Below are 27,170 nucleotides of genomic sequence, written 5' to 3'. Positions count from 1 at the left end.
CAGTGCTCAGTACAGCTCTGACACACTCAGTCCCGGGGCGCAGTGCTCAGTAGAGCCCTGACACACTCAGTCCCGGGGCGCAGTGCTCAGTAGAGCCCTGACACACTCAGTCCCGGGGCGCAGTGCTCAGTAGAGCCCTGACACACTCAGTCCCAGGGCGCAGTGCTCAGTAGAGCCCTGACACACTCAGTCCCAGGGCGCAGTGCTCAGTAGAGCCCTGACACACTCAGTCCCAGGGCGCAGTGCTCAGTAGAGCTCTGACACACTCAGTCCCAGGGCGCAGTGCTCAGTAGAGCCCTGACACACTCAGTCCCAGGGCGCAGTGCTCAGTAGAGCTCTGACACACTCAGTCCCAGGGCGCAGTGCTCAGTACAGCTCTGACACACTCAGTCCCAGGGCGCAGTGCTCAGTACAGCTCTGACACACTCAGTCCCGGGGCGCAGTGCTCAGTACAGCTCTGACACACTCAGTCCCGGGGCACAGTGCTCAGTAGAGCCCTGACACACTCAGTCCCGGGGCGCAGTGCAGTTTCAAGCCCGCTCACACTGCTATCGCCATGAAACGGCACCACACCGCCGCAGGCGGTCACGGCCACGGCACACTCTCGGGTGGTGGCGATGAGGAGATACACGCCAGCTCAGGAGCAGATCTCCCTGCGCTTCCGACAGACCGCGTCGCTCCGAAAGTTTAAAGCTTATCCAGGCGGGGGCTGCACACTGGTGCGGGTGGAGGGGATCTTCGTGCTTTGAGCGGAGTGTCCAGAAAAGCGCTGTATAAGTGTAAGCAAGTATTAATTAATTAAGAGATCCCTCGGTAAATACTCGCCAAGTGTGCTCAGCTTGACACGGCACGCCGCGAAACCGCTCACATATACACGCCGAGGCAGGCCCGGAGAAACGCGTTCGTCTACAGTCAGTCAAAATAAATACAAACAGAAAAAGAAATACCTCCGCTGCACAGGTCGGAAAGCGCGCCGTGCTCGCTCTGCTCAACTCCCGCCAACTTTCCCTCTGTCTCGGCGTGACCTCTCACCCCGGCCCCCTCGTTACCCGGGAAACCCGCGTCGCCCGCGGCCGCCGATTGGCTGCCCCGGGAGGGGCGGGGACAGGAAACCGGCCTCTCTCTCGTCGCCCGCACGGCGGCATCCGGCGGCCATGTTTGGTGTGGCGCCGGAGGACGAGCGTAAACCTTTCGCCTCCTTGAAAACAGACTTGAAAACGGATGGGATGCGCTGTTCGCACGGCTTTATGAGCGCTACTGTGTAAGTAAGCACGCCGTAAGCTCTTCGCAGCACAGTCAGGTTCTCTGGGGATGTTTCGGGATGAAAGCTGCCAGGAGGACTATCAACTTCAAAGTGCTATAAATTGATTCCCTATCTCCTCTCTAGTATTTTTTTTTAAGTTCCTAGACTTCTCTTTTAGCTTTTTTTTTTAATGCGAAGCGCGCTGAGATGCACTTGCATGAAACGTGCCATATCAGTTAAATATATTGTTGTTATTATAGACACCAGCAAGGAACTGGCCCGAGTCTAAATAAAATGTGAACGTTTCTCTGCACCGAGTCGGAGCTCGCCGGAGCGCCAGCTCAGAATACACACCGTAGGGATGATGGAGTATTTCAGCCCGCTTTACGGTTCGACCTGATGGGACTTGATCATGGGGAGTTAGCTGCCTTTCAGCTTTCCTCTAATTGGCTGATGTCGCGTTTACTCAAGAGGCAGAACTGGAATCCGTTCTCGCCCCGGTCACCGTTGAGAAAGAGAGCGGCTTCGTTAACGACTTCATCGATTTATGGCCCCGACGTGTGATGCCGTGAATTAGGATTTCTAACGCCTCTGAGTATTTTCACGAACCCACGTTTCGGTGGAGGTGCATTTAAAACCGGGATCAGGAGACACGTCTTTACACAGAGGGTGGTGGGGGTGGGGAACAAGCTGCCCAGCTGTGTTGTTGAAGCCGATACCCTGGCTTCTCTCCAGACACAGCTGGGTGAGATCCTCCAGTCTGGACAGGAGGCTCTTCTGTACACAGAGTGGGGTGGGAGTGGGGAACAAGCTGCCCAACCCTGTGGTTGAAGCCGATATCCCGGTTTCTCTCCAGGCACAGCTGGGGTCCTCCACAGCGAACTGCAGTGCCTTAATACACATCTGCACTGCACACTTTTTACACACTCTACCATTTTTTTTGGTCTCACTGCTACATATTTATTTATTTTTCTGCAACAGATGTATTGTTCCTGTTGTCTACATTGTGTGGTGTTGTCTGCTGTACTGTGTGTGTCCCGAGAGATCAGCGCGATTAAGAATTCCAGTGTACATATAGCAATAAACTCCTCTACTCCAGTCAGGACAGGAAGCATGTCTTTACACAGAGGGGGGTGGGGGTGGGGAACAAGCTGCCCAGCCCTGTTGTTGAAGCCGATACCCTGGCTTTCTGAGCTGTTTCCCAAAGAAAGCCAAGGTATGGGCCTCAACAACAGGGCTGGGTGGGCAGCTTGTTCCCCACCCCCACCACCCTCTGTGTACAGAAGTGCTTCCTGGCCTGATTGGAGGAGCTCACCCAGCCGTTTCATTCCAAAAAAACAGAGGCAGTAACCACTCAGTCCAGCTGACAGAGGGGCCGGAGGCAGCTTGAAGTTCTTCTCTTTGCGCAGGAGGGAGGAATAGGCGCCGTACAGGCACATGTGCCGTGTTTTAAATCACAGGTACTTCACTCGCATTACTTCAAAACGTGTAGGAGTCCCGGACGCGTCTCCGCCTCATCTTTGAAAGGTCTCGGCTGAGAAATTTGACTAACGTCGCACGACTAAGGCGGGGGGACAAAAAAATTCAATTTCAAGATCAAATGTCAGTTTTAACTTTGATGCATAAAACATTCAGGGGACGTTATCCACCCACAGGAAAACGAGCTTGTTTTCGGGAAGCTCTTTACTGAGCCGCTGTTACTATGGTGAACCAAGCAATGCTCCTTCGGGGTGCAGAATTAACTATATTTAATTACTTAGTGGAAACACTGTCGCCTTGGTGACTGTGTCTGTGGAGAGACACCGTAGAAACGACCCGCCTTGAGGTAGAGCTACGGGGCAACCGGTAGGTTTCTGGGCGCGCTGGGGATTGTGGGATACAGGCGGACCGGCTCCCAGTCCGGTTCTCGTACCAACAGAAACGGACACCAAAAATCTGCAAAGGGAAAGGGATCGTTTCTGGACGGATCGGGCTCAGGCTTCGGGGCTCGACTGGTCCGGAGTCAGCGACGCAGTCCCGGACTTCTTCGGCGGCGGGGCGGTCTTTCCCCTCCTCCACTCGCGGGGCGGCACTAAGACCCAGCGGCCTAGCGGAGCCTCGGCGTTTCCTGCGGCTCACCGGCGGGCAGGGGGGGGGGGCACGACAGCCGGGGCAGCGGAGGGGGAAGTTGACGGGGGAGGGGGAGACGGAAACGGAGAAAGAGAGAGGCGAGCGAAGGCAGGGGTTTGCCGCTCACCTGGGCGGGATACTGTGATACTCCGAGCCAGCGGACAGGCGATTTGGGGAGGTGGGGAAGGACGGTCTTGAGACCCAGGAGCTCGGAGTACCTGTTCGGCGCCTCCGCCTTGCGGGAGAGGTATCGAGCCGAGACCCGTGTGAGACCTCAGCCGGGGCTGGGGCACGCCGTTTAAAGTGCTCGGTTGTTACGAGAGCCGCCCGTCACGGAGCAGCGATGTGACAGCGAGTTCGCTGCCGCTGGGAGTCGCGCCGTCAGACCGCCGGAGGGCACCCTCGCTGAGCGCCTCTCCGCCCCGCCAGCCGACGACTTCTCCCCGTGTGCGAGAAATGTGCGCGGCCGGGGCCCCGTGAAGGCGGCGGGGCTCTGCGGGCACCGGCTGTCACACGGCCGCAACGGGGCCTCGTCGGCCCCGACGCTGAGATCAAGGTGAGACGGGTCTCTGACCGCCCCTCAGCCCGCACGACTCTCCGGCTTAGTATTTGTTACCCCGTATTCAGGCTTCGCCCACGGCCCCCCAGTGAGAAATCCGTCAGAGACTCTGGTTTTCAAAGTTAGTGAAGTTTTTGCGCTGTCTCGCTATTAATCCCTCTCTCTCTCAGTGCAGTGTTAATGTACTGGAGTGTCCAGTCAGTGTGTCTGTATTAACCCCTCTCTCTCTCAGTGCAGTGTTACTGTACTGGAGTGTCCAGTCAGTGTGTCTGTATTAACCCCTCTCTCTCTCAGTGCAGTGTTCATGTACTGGAGTGTCCAGTCAGTGTGTGTGTATTAACCCCTCTCTCTCTCAGTGCAGTGTTAATGTACTGGAGTGTCCAGTCAGTGTGTGTGTATTAACCCCTCTCTCTCTCAGTGCAGTGTTAATGTACTGGAGTGTCCAGTCAGTGTGTGTATTAACCCCTCTCTCTCTCTCAGTGCAGTGTTAATGTACTGGAGTGTCCAGTCAGTGTGTCTGTATTAACCCCCCTCTCTCTCAGTGCAGTGTTAATGTACTGGAGTGTCCAGTCAGTGTGTGTGTATTAACCCCTCTCTCTCTCTCTCTGTGCAGTGTTAATGTACTGGAGTGTCCAGTCAGTGTGTGTGTATTAACCCCTCTCTCTCTCAGTGCAGTGGTAATGTACTGGAGTGTCCAGTCATTGTGTCTGTATTAACCCCTCTCTCTCTCAGTGCAGTGTTAGTGTACTGGAGTGTCCAGTCAGTGTGTGTGTATTAACCCCTCTCTCTCTCAGTGCAGTGTTAATGTACTGGAGTGTCCAGTCAGTGTGTGTGTATTAACCCCTCTCTCTCTCAGTGCAGTGTTAATGTACTGGAGTGTCCAGTCAGTGTGTCTGTATTAACCCCTCTCTCTCTCTCTCAGTGCAGTGTTAATGTACTGGAGTGTCCAGTCAGTGTGTCTGTATTAACCCCTCTCTCTCTCAGTGCAGTGTTCATGTACTGGAGTGTCCAGTCAGTGTGTCTGTATTAACCCCTCTCTCTCTCAGTGCAGTGTTCATGTACTGGAGTGTCCAGTCAGTGTGTCTGTATTAACCCCTCTCTCTCTCAGTGCAGTGTTAATGTACTGGAGTGTCCAGTCAGTGTGTCTGTATTGACCCCTGTCCTTCTCACTCTCAGATGTTCTGGAAGTTCGAGCTGTCCTCAGTGTCCCAGCTGGACACTATCCTGTCCCGGGACGATGTCACTCTGTCGGAGGTGCTGGACGAGGACGATGTGCTTCAAGAGTGCAAGGTCAACAACCGCCGGCTGCTGCAGTTCCTCATCCAGCCACACAACATGACGGCGCTGGTGAGCCACGTCACCCAGGAGCCCCCTGCGGAGCTGGAGGAGAGAGTGAGATACAAGTGAGCAGACCTGTTTTTCTGCCTCCTGCCTGCCTTTCTGCTCATGGGCTCTGTATTTCACTCTCGATTGTACCTTTCGTCCTTCCTTTTTCTGTGTCTTCTCTCTGTATTTCCTCTCTTCTCTCCCTTCAGTGTGAATTTCTTCTGGAAAACCATAACTCTGCTCTATGTCTAGTTAATCCTAGTCTCTGCTCACAGTGTTGATTCTCATAGGTCTGTTTCAGGGGCTTCCAGAGTGTTTCACATGAGTGTCTTGTACATGAAGAGAGGGAGACACCTCCTCCTCCTCCCTCCCCAGGGACGTGTAGCCCCCGGCTGGCGGCTGTGCGCAGCTCGGTGGGGGGGGGTGGGGAGTTCTTGTGAAAGCACGGGGGGGGCCCCGACTGCTCCAGGCCAGAGGGGAGCTGACGATCGGCGCGTGGGGGTCTTGGGCGACCAGGTGCTCCGGACCCCGTTGTCGGAGTCGTCCGATCAGCGCGACGGTCCCCGGCCAGCGTCCCCCGGGCTGGGGGAGCTCCTTCTTCAGAAGGAACAGCGCCTCCTGCTGGTCGTCCGGCGCCGCTGGGTCCCGATCCGTCTCTCACTTTTTCTTCCTTTCCCCTGCAGGTACAGCAACGTGTCCTGCGAGGTGCTCACCAGCGACGTGTCGCAGATCACGGACGCTCTGGGAGACAGCGAGCCCCTGCTCTCCCAGCTGTACTCCTTCCTCCGGCCTGAGGGGGGCGCTGCCGCCGGCCTCAACCCCCTGCTGGCCTCCTTCTTCAGCAGGGTGATGGGCCTGCTCATCTCGCGCAAGACGGAGAGGGTGAGGGGCCGGCGCTGTGCGGCTGCCTGCGGTGATTCTGCTCCGGGTTGTGGTCGTAGCACTGCTGCCTCGCGGCGCTGGGGCCCTGGGTTCGAGTCCTGCGGTGCCGTCTGTGTGGAGTTTGCGCGTTCTCGCTGTGTTCTTGTGGGTTTCCTCCCACAGTCCAGAGACGTACTGGAGGGTTGAGTGAAAACTGGTGTGAGTGTGTGTGTGTGCGTCCTGTGATGGACTGGCCCTGGTGTGAGTGTGTTTCTGTGTGTGTCCTGTGATGGACTGGTGTCCTGTCCACGGCTCTCACCTGCTCCCCCTGCTCTGCCGCAGATCGTCTCGTTCCTCCGACAGAAGGAGGGCTTCATCGACCTCCTGCTCCGGCACATCGGCACCTCGGCCATCATGGACCTGTTACTGCGGCTGCTGACCTGCGTGGAGCAGCCGGAGCTCCGGCAGGAGATCCTCACCGTGAGTCTGCGGTAGAGTGGGAGGGGAGGCGCCGCGAGCCTGCGGTACAGTGGGCTGTGGCGTCCGGGAGGGGAGGCGCCGCGAGCCTGCGGTACAGTGGGCTGTGCCGTCCGGGAGGGGAGACGCCGCGAGTCTGCGGTACTGTGGGCTGTGGTATCCGGGAGGGGAGACGCAGCAAGTCCGCGGTACAGTGGGCTGTGGCATCCGGGAGGGGAGGCGCCGCGAGTCTGCGGTACAGTGGGCTGTGGCATCCGGGAGGGGAGACGCAGCAAGTCCGCGGTACAGTGGGCTGTGGCATCCGGGAGGGGAGGCGCCGCGAGTCTGCGGTACAGTGGGCTGTGGTATCCGGGAGGGGAGGCGCCGCGAGCCTGCGGTACAGTGGGCTGTGGTATCCGGGAGGGGAGACGCAGCAAGTCCGCGGTACAGTGGGCTGTGGTATCCGGGAGGGGAGACGCAGCGAGCCTGCGGTACAGTGGGCTGTGGCATCCGGGAGGGGAGACGCAGCAAGTCCGCGGTACAGTGGGCTGTGGTATCCGGGAGGGGAGGCGCCGCGAGCCTGCGGTACAGTGGGCTGTGGCATCCGGGAGGGGAGACGCAGCAAGTCCGCGGTACAGTGGGCTGTGGTATCTGGGAGGGGAGGCGCCGCGAGTCTGCGGTACAGTGGGCTGTGGCGTCCGGGAGGGGAGACGCCGCGAGTCTGCGGTACAGTGGGCTGTGCCGTCCGGGAGGGGAGGCGCCGCGAGTCTGCGGTACAGTGGGCTGTGGCATCCGGGAGGGGAGACGCAGCAAGTCCGCGGTACAGTGGGCTGTGGCATCCGGGAGGGGAGGCGCCGCGAGTCTGCGGTACAGTGGGCTGTGGCGTCCGGGAGGGGAGACGCCGCGAGTCTGCGGTAGAGTGGGCTGTGGCATCCAGGAGGGGAGACGCAGCGAGTCCGCGGTAGAGTGGGCTATCTGTAAATATCACATTGTGTGCTGCAGATGAACTCGGTTGATTTTCTCTGTATTCTCCTCCTCAGTGGCTGATTGAAGAGAGGATTGTCCACAGACTCATCGACATGATCCACCCGTCGAAGGAGGAAGAGGTGCGTGGAGATCGAGAGGAGGCCGACGCGCTGCTCCCCGTCTCGCTGTCTTTAATGTCTTCTGTGTTTCCTCAAAAACGTGTCTTGTCCCTGACCTCGTTTCCTCTCCGTGGACTTGGTCTCCTAGCAACACTGCAATGGCTCCTCGTCCCTGTACGACATCATCCGACTGAACCGAGACCAGCTGATTCACATCCAGCTGAGTCCTGAGCACAGCCTGCTGCTGAGAGAGCTGGAGAGGTAGAGAGACGAGTTAACACTGCACTGAGAGAGAGAGGGGTTAATACACACACACTGACTGGACACTCCAGTACATTAACACTGCACTGAGAGAGAGAGGGGGGTTAATACAGACACACTGACTGGACACTCCAGTACATTAACACTGCACTGAGAGAGAGAGGGGTTAATACACACACACTGACTGGACACTCCAGTACATTAACACTGCACTGAGAGAGAGAGGGGTTAATACAGACACACTGACTGGACACTCCAGTACATTAACACTGCACTGAGAGAGAGAGGGGTTCATACACACACACTGACTGGACACTCCAGTACATTAACACTGCACTGAGAGAGAGAGGGGTTAATACACACACACTGACTGGACACTCCAGTACATTAACACTGCACTGAGAGAGAGAGGGGTTAATACAGACACACTGACTGGACACTCCAGTACATTAACACTGCACTGAGAGAGAGAGGGGTTAATACAGACACACTGACTGGACACTCCAGTACATTAACACTGCACTGAGAGAGAGAGGGGTTAATACAGACACACTGACTGGACACTCCAGTACATTAACACTGCACTGAGAGAGAGGGGGGTTAATACACACACACTGACTGGACACTCCAGTACATTAACACTGCACTGAGAGAGAGGGGGGTTAATACAGACACACTGACTGGACACTCCAGTACATTAACACTGCACTGAGAGAGAGAGGGGTTAATACAGACACACTGACTGGACACTCCAGTACATTAACACAGCCATTATAATGTAACGTACACCTAGGAACATAATTTTATGAAATTGTCATCTCTTTGTTCATTTAAATTTACACTAATTCTCTGTTAGACAGGAGACGGTGGAGCACCTGCTGTCCAACATGTTTGACAGTGCGCCTAATGAGTCTGTGCTCGTTAATGGCATCCAGGTGGTCCTGACTCTGCTGGAGCCCCCGCGACCCCGGTGAGAGAAGGTCTCCTTCCAGATGTCTGCCTTCCTGACGTCTCTGTGTCTGGGTCTCCTGCTGTCTCTCTGACTCTCAACCTCTGTCTCCTACTGTGTCTCTGACTCTCTTAATCATAATAATCCCTCACACTTGTATAGCGCCTGTCTGGACCCTCCACTCCGAGCTCTTCCCAGGTCAGGGGGAATCCCACTACCCCCACCAGTGTGCAGCCCCACCTGGATGATGCTCCAGTCCTCTCTCACACACCAGCTCTCAGTGGGGAGGAGAGCAGAGGGATGGAGCCAGTTCAGAGAGGGGGGTTATTAGGAGACCATGAGGGGTAAAGGCCAGGGGGGGAATTTGGCCAGGACACTGGGGTAACACCCCTACTCTTGTCGAGAGACACCCTGGGATTGTTAATGACCACAGAGAGTCAGGACCTCGGTTTTACATCTCATCTGAAAGACAAATCTTACTCTCGCTGTCTGTTTCTTAATCTGTCTCCAACTGTCTTTGACTCTCTCTGTCCGTCTCTCCGACTGCGACTGTCTCTCCGACTGCGACTGTCTCTCCGACTGCGACTGTCTCTCCTGACTGCCACTGTCTCTCCGTCTCTCCTGACTGCCACTGTCTCTCCTGACTGCCACTGTCTCTCCGTCTCTCCGACTGTGACTGTCTCTCCTGACTGTGACTGTCTCTCCTGACTGCCACTGTCTCTCCGTCTCTCCGACTGCGACCGTCTCAATTCAGTTCAATTCCAGGTGCTTTATTAGCATGACCGCTGGGTACAATCAGTGTTGCCGAAGCGAATAAAATAATGAAATTCACATGAAACAAAACAAAAAATAACGATAATATAAAATCTACAGACATATTACAGACATTTACAACAGAGACATATCATAAAATATTGACATATACTATAAACAGAAGGAGCATTACTGGGAGACAGGCTCACTGTTCCTCAGGCTGGGACAGGAGATCACACACTGTATTATTATTATTGAGAGACAGGCTCCCTGTCTGTTCCTCAGGCTGGGACAGGAGATCACACACTGTATTATTATTATTGAGAGACAGGCTCACTGTCTGTTCCTCAGGCTGGGACAGGAGATCACACACTGTATTATTATTATTGAGAGACAGGCTCACTGTCTGTTCCTCAGGCTAGGACAGGAGATCACACACTGTATTATTATTATTGAGAGACAGGCTCACTGTCTGTTCCTCAGGCTAGGACAGGAGATCACACACTGTATTATTATTATTGAGAGACAGGCTCACTGTCTGTTCCTCAGGCTGGGACAGGAGATCACACACTGTATTATTATTATTGAGAGACAGGCTCACTGTCTGTTCCTCAGGCTGGGACAGGAGATCACACACTGTATTATTATTATTGAGAAACAGGCTCCCTGTCTGTTCCTCAGGCTGGGACAGGAGATCACACACTGTATTACTATTATTGAGAGACAGGCTCACTGTCTGTTCCTCAGGCTGGGACAGGAGATCACACACTGTATTATTATTATTGAGAGACAGGCTCACTGTCTGTTCCTCAGGCTGGGACAGGAGATCACACACTGTATTATTATTATTGAGAGACGGGCTCACTGTCTGTTCCTCAGGCTGGGACAGGAGATCACACACTGTATTATTATTATTGAGAGACAGACTCACTGTCTGTTCCTCAGGCTGGGACAGGAGATCACACACTGTATTATTATTATTGAGAGACAGACTCACTGTCTGTTCCTCAGGCTGGGACAGGAGATCACACACTGTATTATTATTATTGAGAGACAGGCTCACTGTTCCTCAGGCTGGGACAGGAGATCACACACTGTATTATTATTATTGAGAGACAGGCTCACTGTTCCTCAGGCTGGGACAGGAGATCACACACTGTATTATTATTATTGAGAGACAGGCTCACTGTCTGTTCCTCAGGCTGGGACAGGAGATCACACACTGTATTATTATTATTAAGAGACAGGCTCACTGTCTGTTCCTCAGGCTGGGACAGGAGATCACACACTGTATTATTATTATTGAGAGACAGGCTCACTGTCTGTTCCTCAGGCTGGGACAGGAGATCACACACTGTATTATTATTATTGAGAGACAGGCTCACTGTTCCTCAGGCTGGGACAGGAGATCACACACTGTATTATTATTATTGAGAGACAGCCTCACTATCTGTTCCTCAGGCTGGGACAGGAGATCACACACTGTATTATTATTATTGAGAGACAGGCTCACTGTCTGTTCCTCAGGCTGTGACAGGAGATCACACACTGTATTATTATTATTGAGAGACAGGCTCACTGTCTGTTCCTCAGGCTGGGACAGGAGATCACATACTGTATTATTATTATTGAGAGATGGGCTCACTGTCTGTTCCTCAGGCTGGGACAGGAGATCACATACTGGGCTGCCAGTTCCACTAAGTTCCCTCCTCCCTCTCCCAGTAGGACTGGGACCCGTTGTGATTCTGGCAGGTGTGGAAACTCTGGGACTAGATTTCTGAGTTTAGGGAAGAATGTTTCTGTAATCCCAGAGTATCTGTCACAGTGCAGTAGGAAGTGCACCTCTGTCTCAGTTTCTCCCTGCTGGCAGTGGGAGCACAGCCTGTCCTCTCTGGGCAGCCAGGTCTGCCTGTGTCCAGGTCCTATGGCCAGGCTGTGGTCACTGAGCCTGTCCTCTCTGGGCAGCCAGGTCTGCCTGTGTCCAGATCCTATGGCCAGGCTGTGGTCACTGAGCCTGTCCTCTCTGGGCAGCCAGGTCTGCCTGTGTCCAGTTTCTATGGCCAGGCTGTGGTCACTGAGCCTGTACTTCGTCAGGGTCTGTTTCTGTTTGTTGTCTCTCTGACACTCTGTATCTGTGTCTCTCTCTCCAACTGTGACTGTGTCTCTGACTCTTTGTATCTCTCTCCTGACTGCGACTGTCTCTCTGTCTCTCCGACTGCGACTGTCTCTCCGACTGCGACTGTCTCTGTGTCTCTGTGTCTCTGTGTCTCTGTGTCTCTGTGTCTCTGTGTCTCTGTGTCTCCCTGTCTCCCTGTCTCCCTGTCTCTCCGACTGTGTCCCAGTAGCTCGTTCCCAGAGCTGTTTGATTGCCTCTGTTCCCTCCCTCTCAGGCCGGAGCTGGGCGGAGCTCTGGGGGTGGGCGGGTTCTTCAGCCTTGACGGACAGCTGGAAATCTGTCCCTCGGGGCCCGACCCCGCCTCCCAGCTGCAGAGCATGCTGGGAACCCTGCGGGCCGTCGGGAAGCGGCTCGGCGACTTCGAGAGGCTGCTGTTGCAACCCCTCCCGGTACGGGGCGCCAGGGGTGGGGGAGGGGGGGACACTTCAGGGTCCGTCGCCCCCCGAGTTCAGTCGCCCCGTTTCTCGCTGCCCCCTGGGGTGGGGTTGGGGGGGGTCGGCCAGTCGGGCTCTCGGACCCGATGGGCAGAGGGAGGGGTCGGGAGGGGTCAGCGCTGATGGGAGGAGAGGTGCGCCCCTTCTCTGACATCACACACCCCGGGCCTGCGGGCAAGCGAGAGGCCACAGGGGGGCGCCGTCGCGCCGGGACAGGGCCTGGGCCACAGCCCGGGTTCGAACCCGTGGAGCCTAGCGCCCAGCCTGTATGCGGACACGCCGGGACAGGGCCTGGGCCACAGCCCGGGTTCGAACCCGTGGAGCCTAGCGCCCAGCCTGTGTGCGGACACGCCGGGACAGGGCCTGGGCCACAGCCCGGGTTCGAACCCGTGGAGCCTAGCGCCCAGCCTGTGTGCGGACACGCCGGGACAGAGCCTGGGCCACAGCCCGGGTTCGAACCCGTGGAGCCTAGCGCCCAGCCTGTGTGCGGACACGCCGGGACAGAGCCTGGGCCACAGCCCGGGTTCGAACCCGTGGAGCCTAGCGCCCAGCCTGTGTGCGGACACGCCGGGACAGAGCCTGGGCCACAGCCCGGGTTCGAACCCGTGGAGCCTAGCGCCCAGCCTGTATGTGGACACGCCGGGACAGAGCCTGGGCCACAGCCCGGGTTCGAACCCGCGGATCCTAGCGCCCAGCCTGTATGCGGACACAGGCTCTGTCCCGGCAGGCCGCACATACTGAACCCAGCTCTCCTCGCTGTGTCGCGACCCAGGCTCAGGTCTGTATTCCCGCCCTCTCTGTCTCAGAGGCCTCCGATCCAGATGACCTGCGCACTGCTGGACCCACCCCTGGGGAACCTGCGCCTCCTGGTGGTGAAGCTGGTGAACTGCATCCTACAGGCTGGTCACTGGGAGACACTGCAGACACTGCTGAGGCACAGGCTGATAGAGACGGTGCTGGTAAGTGTCTCTCCCCACTGTCTGTATGAACCCCTCTCTCTCTCAGTGCAGTGTTAATGTACTGGAGTGTCCAGTCAGTGTGTCTGTATTAACCCCTCTCTCTCTCAGTGCAGTGTTAATGTACTGGAGTGTCCAGTCAGTGTGTGTGTATTAACCCCTCTCTCTCTCTCAGTGCAGTGTTAATGTACTGGAGTGTCCAGTCAGTGTGTCTGTATGAACCCCTCTCTCTCTCAGTGCAGTGTTAATGTACTGGAGTGTCCAGTCAGTGTGTGTGTATTAACCCCTCTCTCTCTCAGCGCAGTGTTAATGTACTGGAGTGTCCAGTCAGTGTGTGTGTATTAACCCCTCTCTCTCTCAGCGCAGTGTTAATGTACTGGAGTGTCCAGTCAGTGTGTGTGTATTAACCCCTCTCTCTCTCAGTGCAGTGTTAATGTACTGGAGTGTCCAGTCAGTGTGTGTGTATTAACCCCTCTCTCTCTCAGTGCAGTGTTGATGTACTGGAGTGTCCAGTCAGTGTGTCTGTATGAACCCCTCTCTCTCAGTGCAGTGTTAATGTACTGGAGTGTCCATCAGTGTGTCTGTATTAACCCCTCTCTCTCTCAGTGCAGTGTTAATGTACTGGAGTGTCCAGTCAGTATGTGTGTATTAACCCCTCTCTCTCTCAGTGCAGTGTTAATGTACTGGAGTGTCCAGTCAGTGTGTCTGTATGAACCCCTCTCACTCTCAGTGCAGTGTTAATGTACTGGAGTGTCCAGTCAGTGTGTGTGTATGAACCCCTCTCTCTCTCTCAGTGCAGTGTTAATGTACTGGAGTGTCCAGTCAGTGTGTGTGTATTAACCCCTCTCTCTCTCAGTGCAGTGTTAATGTACTGGAGTGTCCAGTCAGTATGTGTGTATTAACCCCTCTCTCTCAGTGCAGTGTTAATGTACTGGAGTGTCCAGTCAGTGTGTCTGTATGAACCCCTCTCTCTCTCAGTGCAGTGTTAATGTACTGGAGTGTCCAGTCAGTGTGTCTGTATGAACCCCTCTCTCTCTCAGTGCAGTGTTAATGTACTGGAGTGTCCAGTCAGTGTGTCTGTATTAACCCCTCTCTCTCTCAGTGCAGTGTTAATGTACTGGAGTGTCCAGTCAGTGTGTGTGTATTGACTCCTCTCTCTCTCAGTGCAGTGTTAATGTACTGGAGTGTCCAGTCAGTGTGTCTGTATGAACCCCTCTCTCTCTCAGTGCAGTGTTAATGTACTGGAGTGTCCAGTCAGTGTGTCTGTATTGACCCCTCTCTCTCTCAGTGCAGTGTTAATGTACTGGAGTGTCCAGTCAGTGTGTCTGTATTGACCCCTCTCTCTCTCAGTGCAGTGTTAATGTACTGGAGTGTCCAGTCAGTGTGTCTGTATTAACCCTCTCTCTCAGTGCAGTGTTAATGTACTGGAGTGTCCAGTCAGTGTGTCTGTATTAACCCCTCTCTCTCTCTCAGTGCAGTGTTAATGTACTGGAGTGTCCAGTCAGTGTGTCTGTATTAACCCCTCTCTCTCTCAGTGCAGTGTTGATGTACTGGAGTGTCCAGTCAGTGTGTCTGTATTGACCCCTCTCTCTCTCAGTGCACTGTTAATGTACTGGAGTGTCCAGTCAGTGTGTCTGTATTAACCCCTCTCTCTCTCAGTGCAGTGTTAATGTACTGGAGTGTCCAGTCAGTGTGTCTGTATTAACCCCTCTCTCTCTCAGTGCAGTGTTAATGTACTGGAGTGTCCAGTCAGTGTGTCTGTATTAACCCCTCTCTCTCTCTCTCTTTCAGGACCTGTTCTTCCAGTTCTCCTTCAATAATTTCCTCCACACTCAGGTGGAGCAGTGTGTGCGTCTGGCCTTCTCCTGCCCTCCTCCAGCGGGAGAGGGAGAGGAGAAAGGGGAGCCCCCCACAGACAACCCCGCTGCCCCCCAGGAGGGTCCGCCGGACCCCCACGACAACCCCCTCGTTCGACACGTGAGTCTCCCCCTCTCTGCCCCCTCTCGTGGCCCCGCGGCCCCGCGGCTCTGTGTCCCTCTGTCTCGTGGCCCTGTGGCCCTCCGTCTCTGTGACTCTGCGTCTCGTGGCCCTGCGACTCTGCGTCTCGTGGCCCTGCGACTCTGCGTCTCGTGGCCCTGCGACTCTGCGTCTCGTGACCCTGCATCTCTGTGACTCTGCGTCTCGTGACCCTGCATCTCTGTGACCCTGCATCTCTGTGACTCTGTGGCCCTGTGGCTCTGTGGCCCTGCGACTCTGTGACTCTGCGTCTCGTGACCCTGCATCTCTGTGGCCCTGCGTCTCTGTGGCCCTGCGTCTCTGTGGCCCTGCGTCTCTGTGGCCCTGCGTCTCGTGGCCCTGCGTCTCGTGGCCCTGCGTCTCTGTGACTCTGTGTCTCGTGGCCCTGTGACTCTGCGTCTCGTGGCCCTGCGTCTCGTGACTCTGCGTCTCGTGACTCTGCGTCTCGTGGCCCTGCGTCTCGTGGCCCTGCGACTCTGTGACTCTGTGGCCCTGCGTCTCGTGGCCCTGCGACTCTGTGACTCTGCGTCTCGTGGCCCTGCGTCTCGGTGACTCTGTGACTCTGCGTCTCGTGGCCCTGCGTCTCGTGGCCCTGCGTCTCGTGGCCCTGCGTCTCGTGGCCCTGCGACTCTGTGGCCCTGCGACTCTGTGGCCCTGCGACTCTGTGACTCTGCGTCTCGTGACTCTGCGTCTCGTGACTCTGCGTCTCGTGGCCCTGCGAATCTGTGACTCTGTGGCCCTGCGTCTCGTGACTCTGCGTCTCGTGACTCTGCGTCTCGTGACTCTGCGTCTCGTGGCCCTGCGTCTCGTGGCCCTGCGACTCTGTGACTCTGCGTCTCGTGGCCCTGCGTCTCGTGGCCCTGCGTCTCGTGACTCTGCGACTCTGTGACTCTGCGTCTCGTGGCCCTGCGTCTCTGTGACTCTGCGTCTCGTGGCCCTGCGACTCTGTGACTCTGCGTCTCGTGGCGCGTCGCTGAGTAACGCTGTCGTTGCAGCTGCTGGTCGGGTGCCGGCTGGCGCAGCGGATCCTGGACGCCTGGGAGGACAACGCCAGAGAGCAGTGAGTTCCTCACGCAGGGCTGGGGGAGGAAGACGACGAGTGGGGAGCTGATTGTGAGCGTGACGAAGGTGCTGGTGGCTGTGGTGAGAGTGGTGATGACGATGGAGAAGGTGCTCTTGGGGGTGATAAGGCTGGGGGGTGAGGATGATGTGTGTGTGTGTGTGTGTGTGTGGGGGGGGTGATAGTGATGAAGATGATGATGAAGGTGGGGGTGATGGTGGTGAGGAGGGTGATGATGGAGGTGGGGGTGATGGCGATGATGAAGGTGGGGTGTTGGTGATGAAGGTGGGGGTGATGGTGGTGAGGAGGGTGATGATGGAGGTGGGGTGGTGGTGATGATGAAGGTGGGGGTGATGGTGGTGAGGAGGGTGATGATGGAGGTGGGGGTGGTGGGGGTGATGAAGGTGGGGGTGATGGCGATGATGGTGGTGAGGAGGAGGAGGGTGATGAAGGTGGGGGGTGATAGTGATGAAGATGATGGGGTGGTGATGAAGGGTGGGTGATGGCGGGGAGGAGGAGGAGGAGGAGGAGGGTGATGAAGGAGGGGGTGATCAGTACTCATTCAGCACTGCCTTGCTTTGTCCCCTGCTCAGGTCAGAGGGCGGCAGGAGGCGGGGCTACATGGGTCACCTGACCAGGATCGCCAACCACGTGACCCAGAGCAGCGAGAAGGGCCCCAACCAGGGCGTGACCTGTGACATCATCAGAGGTACCGCCCACCCCCGTCCCCGCCACGACGCCTTCACCCGGGCCGGACACAGGCCGCGGGTCGGCTGTCGCTCGCCATCGCTGACCCCTCGTGTCCCTCCCGCTGTCCCCAGGTCTCCCGGAGCCGGACAGGCAGCGCTGGGAGCAGTTCGTCTCCGGGCCCCTGGCGGAGATCAACAAGAGGAACACGGTGGAGCTGGTGAGGGGCGCGGCGGGGTGGGGGGGGGGCGCGTCTCCGGGGAGACGGGAGGGCGTGGATCCTGGGAATGCCAGGGCGTTGTGGAAAAGCTGCTGAAATGGAGCGTTTGGAAGTGAGAGAGCGTCCGGACGCCCCCTGGTGCGCACACATCGTCACCATCATGAGCGTCATCTTCTTCATTATCTTCATCACCATCACAGTCAGCTCCTTCATCACCATCACAATCACCCCCTTCACAATCAGCCCCTCCATCACCCTCATCACCTCCTTCATCGGCACCGTTACAATCAGCCCCTTCATCACACCATCACAATCAGCCCCTTCATCACCCCCAGCACCTCCTTCATCACCCCCATCACAATCAGCCCCTTCATCACCCCCAGCACCTCCTTCATCGTCACCGTTACAATCAGCTCCATCATCACCCCCATCACAATCAGCCCCTTCATCACCCCATCACCTCCTTCATCGTCACCGTTACAATCAGCCCCTTCATCACCCCATCACAATCAGCCCCTTCATCTCCCCCATCACAATCAGCCCCTTCATCTCCCCCATCACAATCAGCCCCTTCGTCACCCCCAGCACCTCCTTCATCGTCACCGTTACAATCAGCTCCATCATCACCCCCATCACCTCCTTCATCATCACCGTTACAATCAGCCCCTTCGTCACCCCCAGCACCTCCTTCATCGTCACCGTTACAATCAGCTCCATCATCACCCTCATCACAATCAGCCCCTTCATCAGCCCCAGCACCTCCTTCATCGTCACCGTTACAATCAGCCCCTTCATCACCCCATCACAATCAGCCCCTTCGTCACCCCCATCACCTCCTTCATCGTCACCGTTACAATCAGCCCCTTCGTCACCCCCATCACCTCCTTCATCATCACCGTTACAATCAGCCCCTTCGTCACCCCCAGCACCTCCTTCATCGTCACCGTTACAATCAGCTCCATCATCACCCCCATCACAATCAGCCCCTTCATCACCCCATCACCTCCTTCATCGTCACCGTTACAATCAGCCCCTTCATCACCCCATCACAATCAGCCCCTTCATCTCCCCCATCACAATCAGCCCCTTCATCTCCCCCATCACAATCAGCCCCTTCGTCACCCCCAGCACCTCCTTCATCGTCACCGTTACAATCAGCCCCTTCGTCACCCCCATCACCTCCTTCATCATCACCGTTACAATCAGCCCCTTCGTCACCCCCAGCACCTCCTTCATCGTCACCGTTACAGTCAGCTCCATCATCACCCCCATCACAATCAGCCCCTTCATCACCCCCAGTACCTCCTTCATCGTCACCGTTACAATCAGCTCCATCATCACCCCCATCACAATCAGCCCCTTCGTCACCCCCATCACCTCCTTCATCATCACCGTTACAATCAGCCCCTTCATCACCCCCAGCACCTCCTTCATCGTCACCGTTACAATCAGCTCCATCATCACCCTCATCACAATCAGCCCCTTCATCAGCCCCAGCACCTCCTTCATCGTCACCGTTACAATCAGCCCCTTCATCACCCCATCACAATCAGCCCCTTCATCTCCCCCAGCACCTCCTTCATCGTCACCGTTACAGTCAGCTCCATCATCACCCCATCACAATCAGCCCCTTCATCTCCCCCATCACAATCAGCCCCTTCATCACCCCATCACAATCAGCCCCTTCGTCACCCCCAGCACCTCCTTCATCGTCACCGTTACAATCAGCCCCTTCGTCACCCCCATCACCTCCTTCATCATCACCGTTACAATCAGCCCCTTCGTCACCCCCAGCACCTCCTTCATCGTCACCGTTACAGTCAGCTCCATCATCACCCCCATCACAATCAGCCCCTTCGTCACCCCCAGCACCTCCTTCATCGTCACCGTTACAATCAGCTCCATCATCACCCCCATCACAATCAGCCCCTTCGTCACCCCCAGCACCTCCTTCATCGTCACCGTTACAATCAGCCCCTTCGTCACCCCCAGCACCTCCTTCATCGTCACCGTTACAATCAGCCCCTTCGTCACCCCCATCACCTCCTTCATCATCACCGTTACAATCAGCCCCTTCGTCACCCCCAGCACCTCCTTCATCGTCACCGTTACAATCAGCCCCTTCATCACCCCATCACAATCAGCCCCTTCATCACCCCCAGCACCTCCTTCATCGTCACCGTTACAATCAGCCCCTTCGTCACCCCCATCACCTCCTTCATCATCACCGTTACAATCAGCCCCTTCGTCACCCCCAGCACCTCCTTCATCGTCACCGTTACAGTCAGCTCCATCATCACCCCCATCACAATCAGCCCCTTCATCACCCCCAGCACCTCCTTCATCGTCACCGTTACAATCAGCTCCATCATCACCCCCATCACAATCAGCCCCTTCGTCACCCCCATCACCTCCTTCATCATCACCGTTACAATCAGCCCCTTCATCACCCCCAGCACCTCCTTCATCGTCACCGTTACAATCAGCTCCATCATCACCCTCATCACAATCAGCCCCTTCATCAGCCCCAGCACCTCCTTCATCGTCACCGTTACAATCAGCTCCTTCATCAGCCCCAGCACCTCCTTCATCGTCACCGTTACAATCAGCTCCATCACAATCAGCCCCTTCATCACCCCCATCACAATCAGCCCCTTCATCACCCCCAGCACCTCCTTCATCCTCATCGTTACAATCAGCCCCTTCATCACCCCCATCACAATCAGCCCCTTCATCACCCCATCACCTCCTTCATCATCACCGTTACAATCAGCCCCTTCATCACCCCCAGCACCTCCTTCATCGTCACCGTTACAGTCAGCTCCATCATCACCCTCATCACAATCAGCCCCTTCATCAGCCCCAGCACCTCCTTCATCGTCACCGTTACAATCAGCTCCATCATCACCCCCATCACAATCAGCCCCTTCATCACCCCCAGCACCTCCTTCATCGTCACCGTTACAATCAGCCCCTTCATCAGCCCCAGCACCTCCTTCATCACGCCCATCACAATCAGCCCCTTCATCACCCCCATCACAATCAGCCCCTTCATCACCCCCAGCACCTCCTTCATCGTCACCGTTACAATCAGCCCCTTCATCACCCCATCACAATCAGCCCCTTCATCACCCCATCACAATCACCCCCTTCACAATCAGCCCCTCCATCACCCTCATCACCTCCTTCATCGTCACCGTTACAATCAGCCCCTTTGTCACCCCCATCACCTCCTTCATCATCACCGTTACAATCAGCCCCTTCATCACCCCCAGCACCTCCTTCATCCTCATCGTTACAATCAGCCCCTTCATCACCCCCTTCACAATCAGCCCCTCCATCACCCTCATCACCTCCTTCATCGTCACCATTACAATCAGCCCCTTCATCACCCCATCACAATCAGCCCCTTCGTCACCCCCAGCACCTCCTTCATCGTCACCGTTACAGTCAGCTCCATCATCACCCTCATCACAATCAGCCCCTTCATCACCCCCAGCACCTCCTTCATCCTCATCGTTACAATCAGCCCCTTCATCACCCCCATCACAATCAGCCCCTTCGTCACCCCCATCACCTCCTTCATCATCACCGTTACAATCAGCCCCTTCGTCACCCCCAGCACCTCCTTCATCCTCATCGTTACAATCAGCCCCTTCATCACCCCCATCACAATCAGCCCCTTCATCACCCCCAGCACCTCCTTCATCGTCACCGTTACAGTCAGCTCCATCATCACCCCCATCACAATCAGCCCCTTCGTCACCCCCATCACCTCCTTCATCATCACCGTTACAATCAGCTCCATCATCACCCCCATCACAATCAGCCCCTTCATCACCCCCATCACCTCCTTCATCGTCACCGTTAGTCAGCTCCATCATCACCCCCATCACAATCAGCCCCTTCATCTCCCCCATCACAATCAGCCCCTTCATCACCCCATCACAATCAGCCCCTTCATCACCCCCAGCACCTCCTTCATCACCCCCATCACAATCAGCCCCTTCATCACCCCCAGCACCTCCTTCATCGTCACCGTTACAATCAGCTCCATCATCACCCCCATCACAATCAGCCCCTTCATCAGCCCCAGCACCTCCTTCATCGTCACCGTTACAATCAGCCCCTTCATCACCCCATCACAATCAGCCCCTTCATCTCCCCCAGCACCTCCTTCATCGTCACCGTTACAGTCAGCTCCATCATCACCCCATCACAATCAGCCCCTTCATCACCCCATCACAATCAGCCCCTTCGTCACCCCCAGCACCTCCTTCATCGTCACCGTTACAATCAGCCCCTTCGTCACCCCCATCACCTCCTTCATCATCACCGTTACAATCAGCCCCTTCGTCACCCCCAGCACCTCCTTCATCGTCACCGTTACAATCAGCCCCTTCATCACCCCATCACAATCAGCCCCTTCATCACCCCCAGCACCTCCTTCATCGTCACCGTTACAATCAGCCCCTTCGTCACCCCCATCACCTCCTTCATCATCACCGTTACAATCAGCCCCTTCGTCACCCCCAGCACCTCCTTCATCGTCACCGTTACAATCAGCCCCTTCATCACCCCATCACAATCAGCCCCTTCATCACCCCCAGCACCTCCTTCATCGTCACCGTTACAATCAGCCCCTTCGTCACCCCCATCACCTCCTTCATCATCACCGTTACAATCAGCCCCTTCGTCACCCCCAGCACCTCCTTCATCGTCACCGTTACAGTCAGCTCCATCATCACCCCCATCACAATCAGCCCCTTCATCACCCCCAGCACCTCCTTCATCGTCACCGTTACAATCAGCTCCATCATCACCCCCATCACAATCAGCCCCTTCGTCACCCCCATCACCTCCTTCATCATCACCGTTACAATCAGCCCCTTCATCACCCCCAGCACCTCCTTCATCGTCACCGTTACAATCAGCTCCATCATCACCCTCATCACAATCAGCCCCTTCATCAGCCCCAGCACCTCCTTCATCGTCACCGTTACAATCAGCTCCTTCATCAGCCCCAGCACCTCCTTCATCGTCACCGTTACAATCAGCTCCATCACAATCAGCCCCTTCATCACCCCCATCACAATCAGCCCCTTCATCACCCCCAGCACCTCCTTCATCCTCATCGTTACAATCAGCCCCTTCATCACCCCCATCACAATCAGCCCCTTCATCACCCCATCACCTCCTTCATCATCACCGTTACAATCAGCCCCTTCATCACCCCCAGCACCTCCTTCATCGTCACCGTTACAGTCAGCTCCATCATCACCCTCATCACAATCAGCCCCTTCATCAGCCCCAGCACCTCCTTCATCGTCACCGTTACAATCAGCTCCATCATCACCCCCATCACAATCAGCCCCTTCATCACCCCCAGCACCTCCTTCATCGTCACCGTTACAATCAGCCCCTTCATCAGCCCCAGCACCTCCTTCATCACGCCCATCACAATCAGCCCCTTCATCACCCCCATCACAATCAGCCCCTTCATCACCCCCAGCACCTCCTTCATCGTCACCGTTACAATCAGCCCCTTCATCACCCCATCACAATCAGCCCCTTCATCACCCCATCACAATCACCCCCTTCACAATCAGCCCCTCCATCACCCTCATCACCTCCTTCATCGTCACCGTTACAATCAGCCCCTTCGTCACCCCCATCACCTCCTTCATCATCACCGTTACAATCAGCCCCTTCATCACCCCCAGCACCTCCTTCATCCTCATCGTTACAATCAGCCCCTTCATCACCCCCTTCACAATCAGCCCCTCCATCACCCTCATCACCTCCTTCATCGTCACCATTACAATCAGCCCCTTCATCACCCCATCACAATCAGCCCCTTCGTCACCCCCAGCACCTCCTTCATCGTCACCGTTACAGTCAGCTCCATCATCACCCTCATCACAATCAGCCCCTTCATCACCCCCAGCACCTCCTTCATCCTCATCGTTACAATCAGCCCCTTCATCACCCCCATCACAATCAGCCCCTTCGTCACCCCCATCACCTCCTTCATCATCACCGTTACAATCAGCCCCTTCGTCACCCCCAGCACCTCCTTCATCCTCATCGTTACAATCAGCCCCTTCATCACCCCCATCACAATCAGCCCCTTCATCACCCCCAGCACCTCCTTCATCGTCACCGTTACAGTCAGCTCCATCATCACCCCCATCACAATCAGCCCCTTCGTCACCCCCATCACCTCCTTCATCATCACCGTTACAATCAGCTCCATCATCACCCCCATCACAATCAGCCCCTTCATCACCCCCATCACCTCCTTCATCGTCACCGTTAGTCAGCTCCATCATCACCCCCATCACAATCAGCCCCTTCATCTCCCCCATCACAATCAGCCCCTTCATCACCCCATCACAATCAGCCCCTTCATCACCCCCAGCACCTCCTTCATCACCCCCATCACAATCAGCCCCTTCATCACCCCCAGCACCTCCTTCATCGTCACCGTTACAATCAGCTCCATCATCACCCCCATCACAATCAGCCCCTTCATCAGCCCCAGCACCTCCTTCATCGTCACCGTTACAATCAGCCCCTTCATCACCCCATCACAATCAGCCCCTTCATCTCCCCCAGCACCTCCTTCATCGTCACCGTTACAGTCAGCTCCATCATCACCCCATCACAATCAGCCCCTTCATCACCCCATCACAATCAGCCCCTTCGTCACCCCCAGCACCTCCTTCATCGTCACCGTTACAATCAGCCCCTTCGTCACCCCCATCACCTCCTTCATCATCACCGTTACAATCAGCCCCTTCGTCACCCCCAGCACCTCCTTCATCGTCACCGTTACAATCAGCCCCTTCATCACCCCATCACAATCAGCCCCTTCATCACCCCCAGCACCTCCTTCATCGTCACCGTTACAATCAGCCCCTTCGTCACCCCCATCACCTCCTTCATCATCACCGTTACAATCAGCCCCTTCGTCACCCCCAGCACCTCCTTCATCGTCACCGTTACAGTCAGCTCCATCATCACCCCCATCACAATCAGCCCCTTCATCACCCCCAGCACCTCCTTCATCGTCACCGTTACAATCAGCTCCATCATCACCCCCATCACAATCAGCCCCTTCGTCACCCCCATCACCTCCTTCATCGTCACCGTTACAGTCAGCTCCATCATCACCCCCATCACAATCAGCCCCTTCATCACCCCCAGCACCTCCTTCATCGTCACCGTTACAATCAGCTCCATCATCACCCCCATCACAATCAGCCCCTTCGTCACCCCCATCACCTCCTTCATCATCACCGTTACAATCAGCCCCTTCATCACCCCCAGCACCTCCTTCATCGTCACCGTTACAATCAGCTCCATCATCACCCTCATCACAATCAGCCCCTTCATCAGCCCCAGCACCTCCTTCATCACGCCCATCACAATCAGCTCCTTCATCACCCCCATCACAATCAGCCCCTTCATCACCCCATCACCTCCTTCATCATCACCGTTACAGTCAGCCCCTTCATCACCCCCATCACAATCAGCCCCTTCATCACCCCCATCACCTCCTTCATCACCCCCATCACAATCAGCCCCTTCATCACCCCCATCACCTCCTTCATCACCCCCATCACAATCAGCCCCTTCGTCACCCCCATCACCTCCTTCATCGTCACCGTTACAATCAGCCCCTTCATCACCCCCAGCACCTCCTTCATCACCCTCATCACAATCAGCCCTTCATCAGCCCCTTCACCATCACCATCAGCCCCTTCATCACCCCCATCACAATCAGCCCCTTCATCAGCCCCAGCACCTCCTTCATCACCCTCATCACAATCAGCCCTTCATCAGCCCCTTCACCATCACCATCAGCCCCCAGCATCATCTCTCTTATTTTGGTTTCTTAACTTTGGCCACTTTCATGTGGAAATTTGTCATTGTCTTTTCTTCTGTAATCATGGTCAGTTTTCTTTTCCTTATTGATATCGTCCCATCTTCATGTAAAGCCATGAAATATTCAACCCTCCATTTCTCTCCTCCCATCTCCTCCCCCTCCTCTGTTGCCTTGTCTCCTCTCCCGTCTCTCCCCCTCAGGACAGCGTCCAGATGCTTCACTCCTCCAGTGACGACGAAGACTCGGAGCTGAAGGAGTTTGGGTTCCCTCAGGAGACTGTGTTACAGCAGGTGATAACGTCCTCTCTCAGTGCAGTGTTAATGTACTGGAGTGTCCAGTCAGTGTGTGTGTATTAACCCCTCTCTCTCTCAGTGCAGTGTTAATGTACTGGAGTGTCCAGTCAGTGTGTCTGTATTAACCCCTCTCTCTCTCAGTGCAGTGTTAATGTACTGGAGTGTCCAGTCAGTGTGTGTGTATTAACCCCTCTCTCTCTCAGTGCAGTGTTAATGTACTGGAGTGTCCAGTCAGTGTGTCTGTATTAACCCCTCTCTCTCTCAGTGCAGTGTTAATGTACTGGAGTGTCCAGTCAGTGTGTCTGTATTAACCCCTCTCTCTCTCAGTGCAGTGTTAATGTACTGGAGTGTCCAGTCAGTGTGTCTGTATTAACCCCTCTCTCTCTCTCAGTGCAGTGTTAATGTACTGGAGTGTCCAGTCAGTGTGTGTGTATTAACCCCTCTCTCTCTCAGTGCAGTGTTAATGTACTGGAGTGTCCAGTCAGTGTGTCTGTATTAACCCCTCTCTCTCTCAGTGCAGTGTTAATGTACTGGAGTGTCCAGTCAGTGTGTCTGTATGAACCCCTCTCTCTCTCAGTGCAGTGTTGATGTACTGGAGTGTCCAGTCAGTGTGTCTGTATTAACCCCTCTCTCTGTGTTTCGCAGGCATTTGTAGAGTACCAGATTCAGCAAATGACACCTAACTTTGTTGATCACTTTGGATTCAATGATGAAGAATTCGGGGAAGAGGAGGAGAATGTCAAGTAACTGAATTCCTTTCTTGCTTATTCTGTCCTTCTCTCTCCCTCTGTCTTTTGGACTAATTGCCTGTCTCTCTCTCTGTCTCTCTCTGTGTGGGACTGCCCATCTCTGTCTCTGTCTCTCTGATGGCCAGGTCTGTGTCTGTGCACGCAGTCTCTCTGCTGCAGGCAGTCTGTCTTTGTCTCGCTGATGGCCAGGTCTGTGTCTGTCCACGCAGCCTCTCTGCTGCAAGCATCTGTCTCTGTCTCTCCTATGGCCAGGTCTGTGTCTGTCCACGCAGTCTCTCTGCTGCAGGCGGTCTGTCTCTGTCTCTCTGATGGCCAGGTCTGTGTCTGTCCACGCAGTCTCTCTGCTGCAGGCGGTCTGTCTCTGTCTCTGTCTCTGTCTCTCTGATGGCCAGGTCTGTGTCTGTGCACGCAGCCTCTCTGCTGCAGGCGGTCTGTCTCTGTCTCTGTCTCTCTGATGGCCAGGTCTGTGTCTGTCCACGCAGCCTCTCTGCTGCAGGCGGTCTGTCTCTGTCTCTGTCTCTCTGATGGCCAGGTCTGTGTCTGTCCACGCAGCCTCTCTGCTGCAGGCGGTCTGTCTCTGTCTCTGTCTCTCTGATGGCCAGGTCTGTGTCTGTCCACGCAGTCTCTCTGCTGCAGGCGGTCTGTCTTGCCCTTTTCTAGTCTGTTTTGCTCTCTGACCCCTTGTGCCTGATGTCCAGCTAATTAACCCCCCTCTCTCTGTCTCCCTCTGTCTGTCTGACCCTCCCTCCCTGCGTCTGTGTGTCTCCTGTCCAGTGTCAAACTCCGTCTCGTGCTAAGGTAACTCTCCAGACTCCGCTAGGTGGCGCTGTGTCGCCCGTCTGCCGCGGGGAAACGCGTTGTCTGACTGTCGCACGTTTATTTTCACCGTTTCCTGGTTCGGGGTTCAGATCTGGGTCTGGGGTGGGGTGGGGGGGGGTCGGCCAGTCGGGCTCTCGGACCCGATGGGCAGAGGGAGGGGTCGGGAGGGGTCAGCGCTGATGGGAGGAGAGGTGCGCCCCTTCTCTGACATCACACACCCCGGGCCTGCGGGCAAGCGAGAGGCCACAGGGGGGCGCCGTCGCGCCG

At 55.7% G+C, this 27,170-nt stretch overlaps 2 protein-coding genes across 6 annotated transcripts in view; one reads left to right on the top strand and one right to left on the bottom strand.

Moving 5' to 3' along the window:
- pold1 (polymerase (DNA directed), delta 1, catalytic subunit) overlaps positions 1–1,007 on the bottom strand; it is a 30,409-nt gene extending 29,402 nt beyond the window's left edge. For both annotated transcript variants that reach the window (XM_088923252.1, XM_088923253.1), the window contains exon 1: positions 948–1,007. The gene's annotated coding sequence lies outside the window, so the exon portion shown is untranslated. The remainder of the gene's footprint in view (positions 1–947) is intronic.
- A 143-nt stretch (positions 1,008–1,150) lies between these two features.
- The window catches only part of LOC148829043 (serine/threonine-protein phosphatase 6 regulatory subunit 1-like), a 35,616-nt gene continuing 9,596 nt past the window's right edge, over positions 1,151–27,170 (top strand). Inside the window, exons 1-16 of one of the 4 annotated variants that reach the window (XM_088923255.1) lie at positions 1,151–1,261; positions 2,585–2,703; positions 5,088–5,314; positions 5,921–6,119; positions 6,441–6,578; positions 7,595–7,660; positions 7,788–7,900; positions 8,757–8,870; positions 11,993–12,167; positions 13,019–13,171; positions 14,960–15,145; positions 16,180–16,244; positions 16,838–16,953; positions 17,066–17,151; positions 25,243–25,332; positions 25,981–26,078. In XM_088923255.1, coding sequence (XP_088779381.1) covers positions 5,088–5,314; positions 5,921–6,119; positions 6,441–6,578; positions 7,595–7,660; positions 7,788–7,900; positions 8,757–8,870; positions 11,993–12,167; positions 13,019–13,171; positions 14,960–15,145; positions 16,180–16,244; positions 16,838–16,953; positions 17,066–17,151; positions 25,243–25,332; positions 25,981–26,078 — 1,826 coding nt within the window. In that variant the 5' untranslated portion in view covers positions 1,151–1,261; positions 2,585–2,703. Of the gene's footprint in view, positions 1,262–2,584; positions 2,704–3,106; positions 3,909–3,983; positions 4,033–5,087; positions 5,315–5,920; positions 6,120–6,440; positions 6,579–7,594; positions 7,661–7,787; positions 7,901–8,756; positions 8,871–11,992; positions 12,168–13,018; positions 13,172–14,959; positions 15,146–16,179; positions 16,245–16,837; positions 16,954–17,065; positions 17,152–25,242; positions 25,333–25,980; positions 26,079–27,170 lie in introns of those variants that run through there. The other 3 variants (XM_088923256.1, XM_088923254.1, XM_088923257.1) reach the window with 3 other exon arrangements.

The sequence above is a fragment of the Atractosteus spatula genome, chromosome 8 (genome assembly GCF_055471065.1).
Source record: "Atractosteus spatula isolate fAtrSpa1 chromosome 8, fAtrSpa1.hap1, whole genome shotgun sequence".
Classification (NCBI taxonomy): Eukaryota; Metazoa; Chordata; class Actinopteri; order Semionotiformes; family Lepisosteidae; genus Atractosteus; species Atractosteus spatula.
Note: the sequence above shows the minus strand (reverse complement) of the source record. Positions and strands in the feature narration are given on the sequence as shown.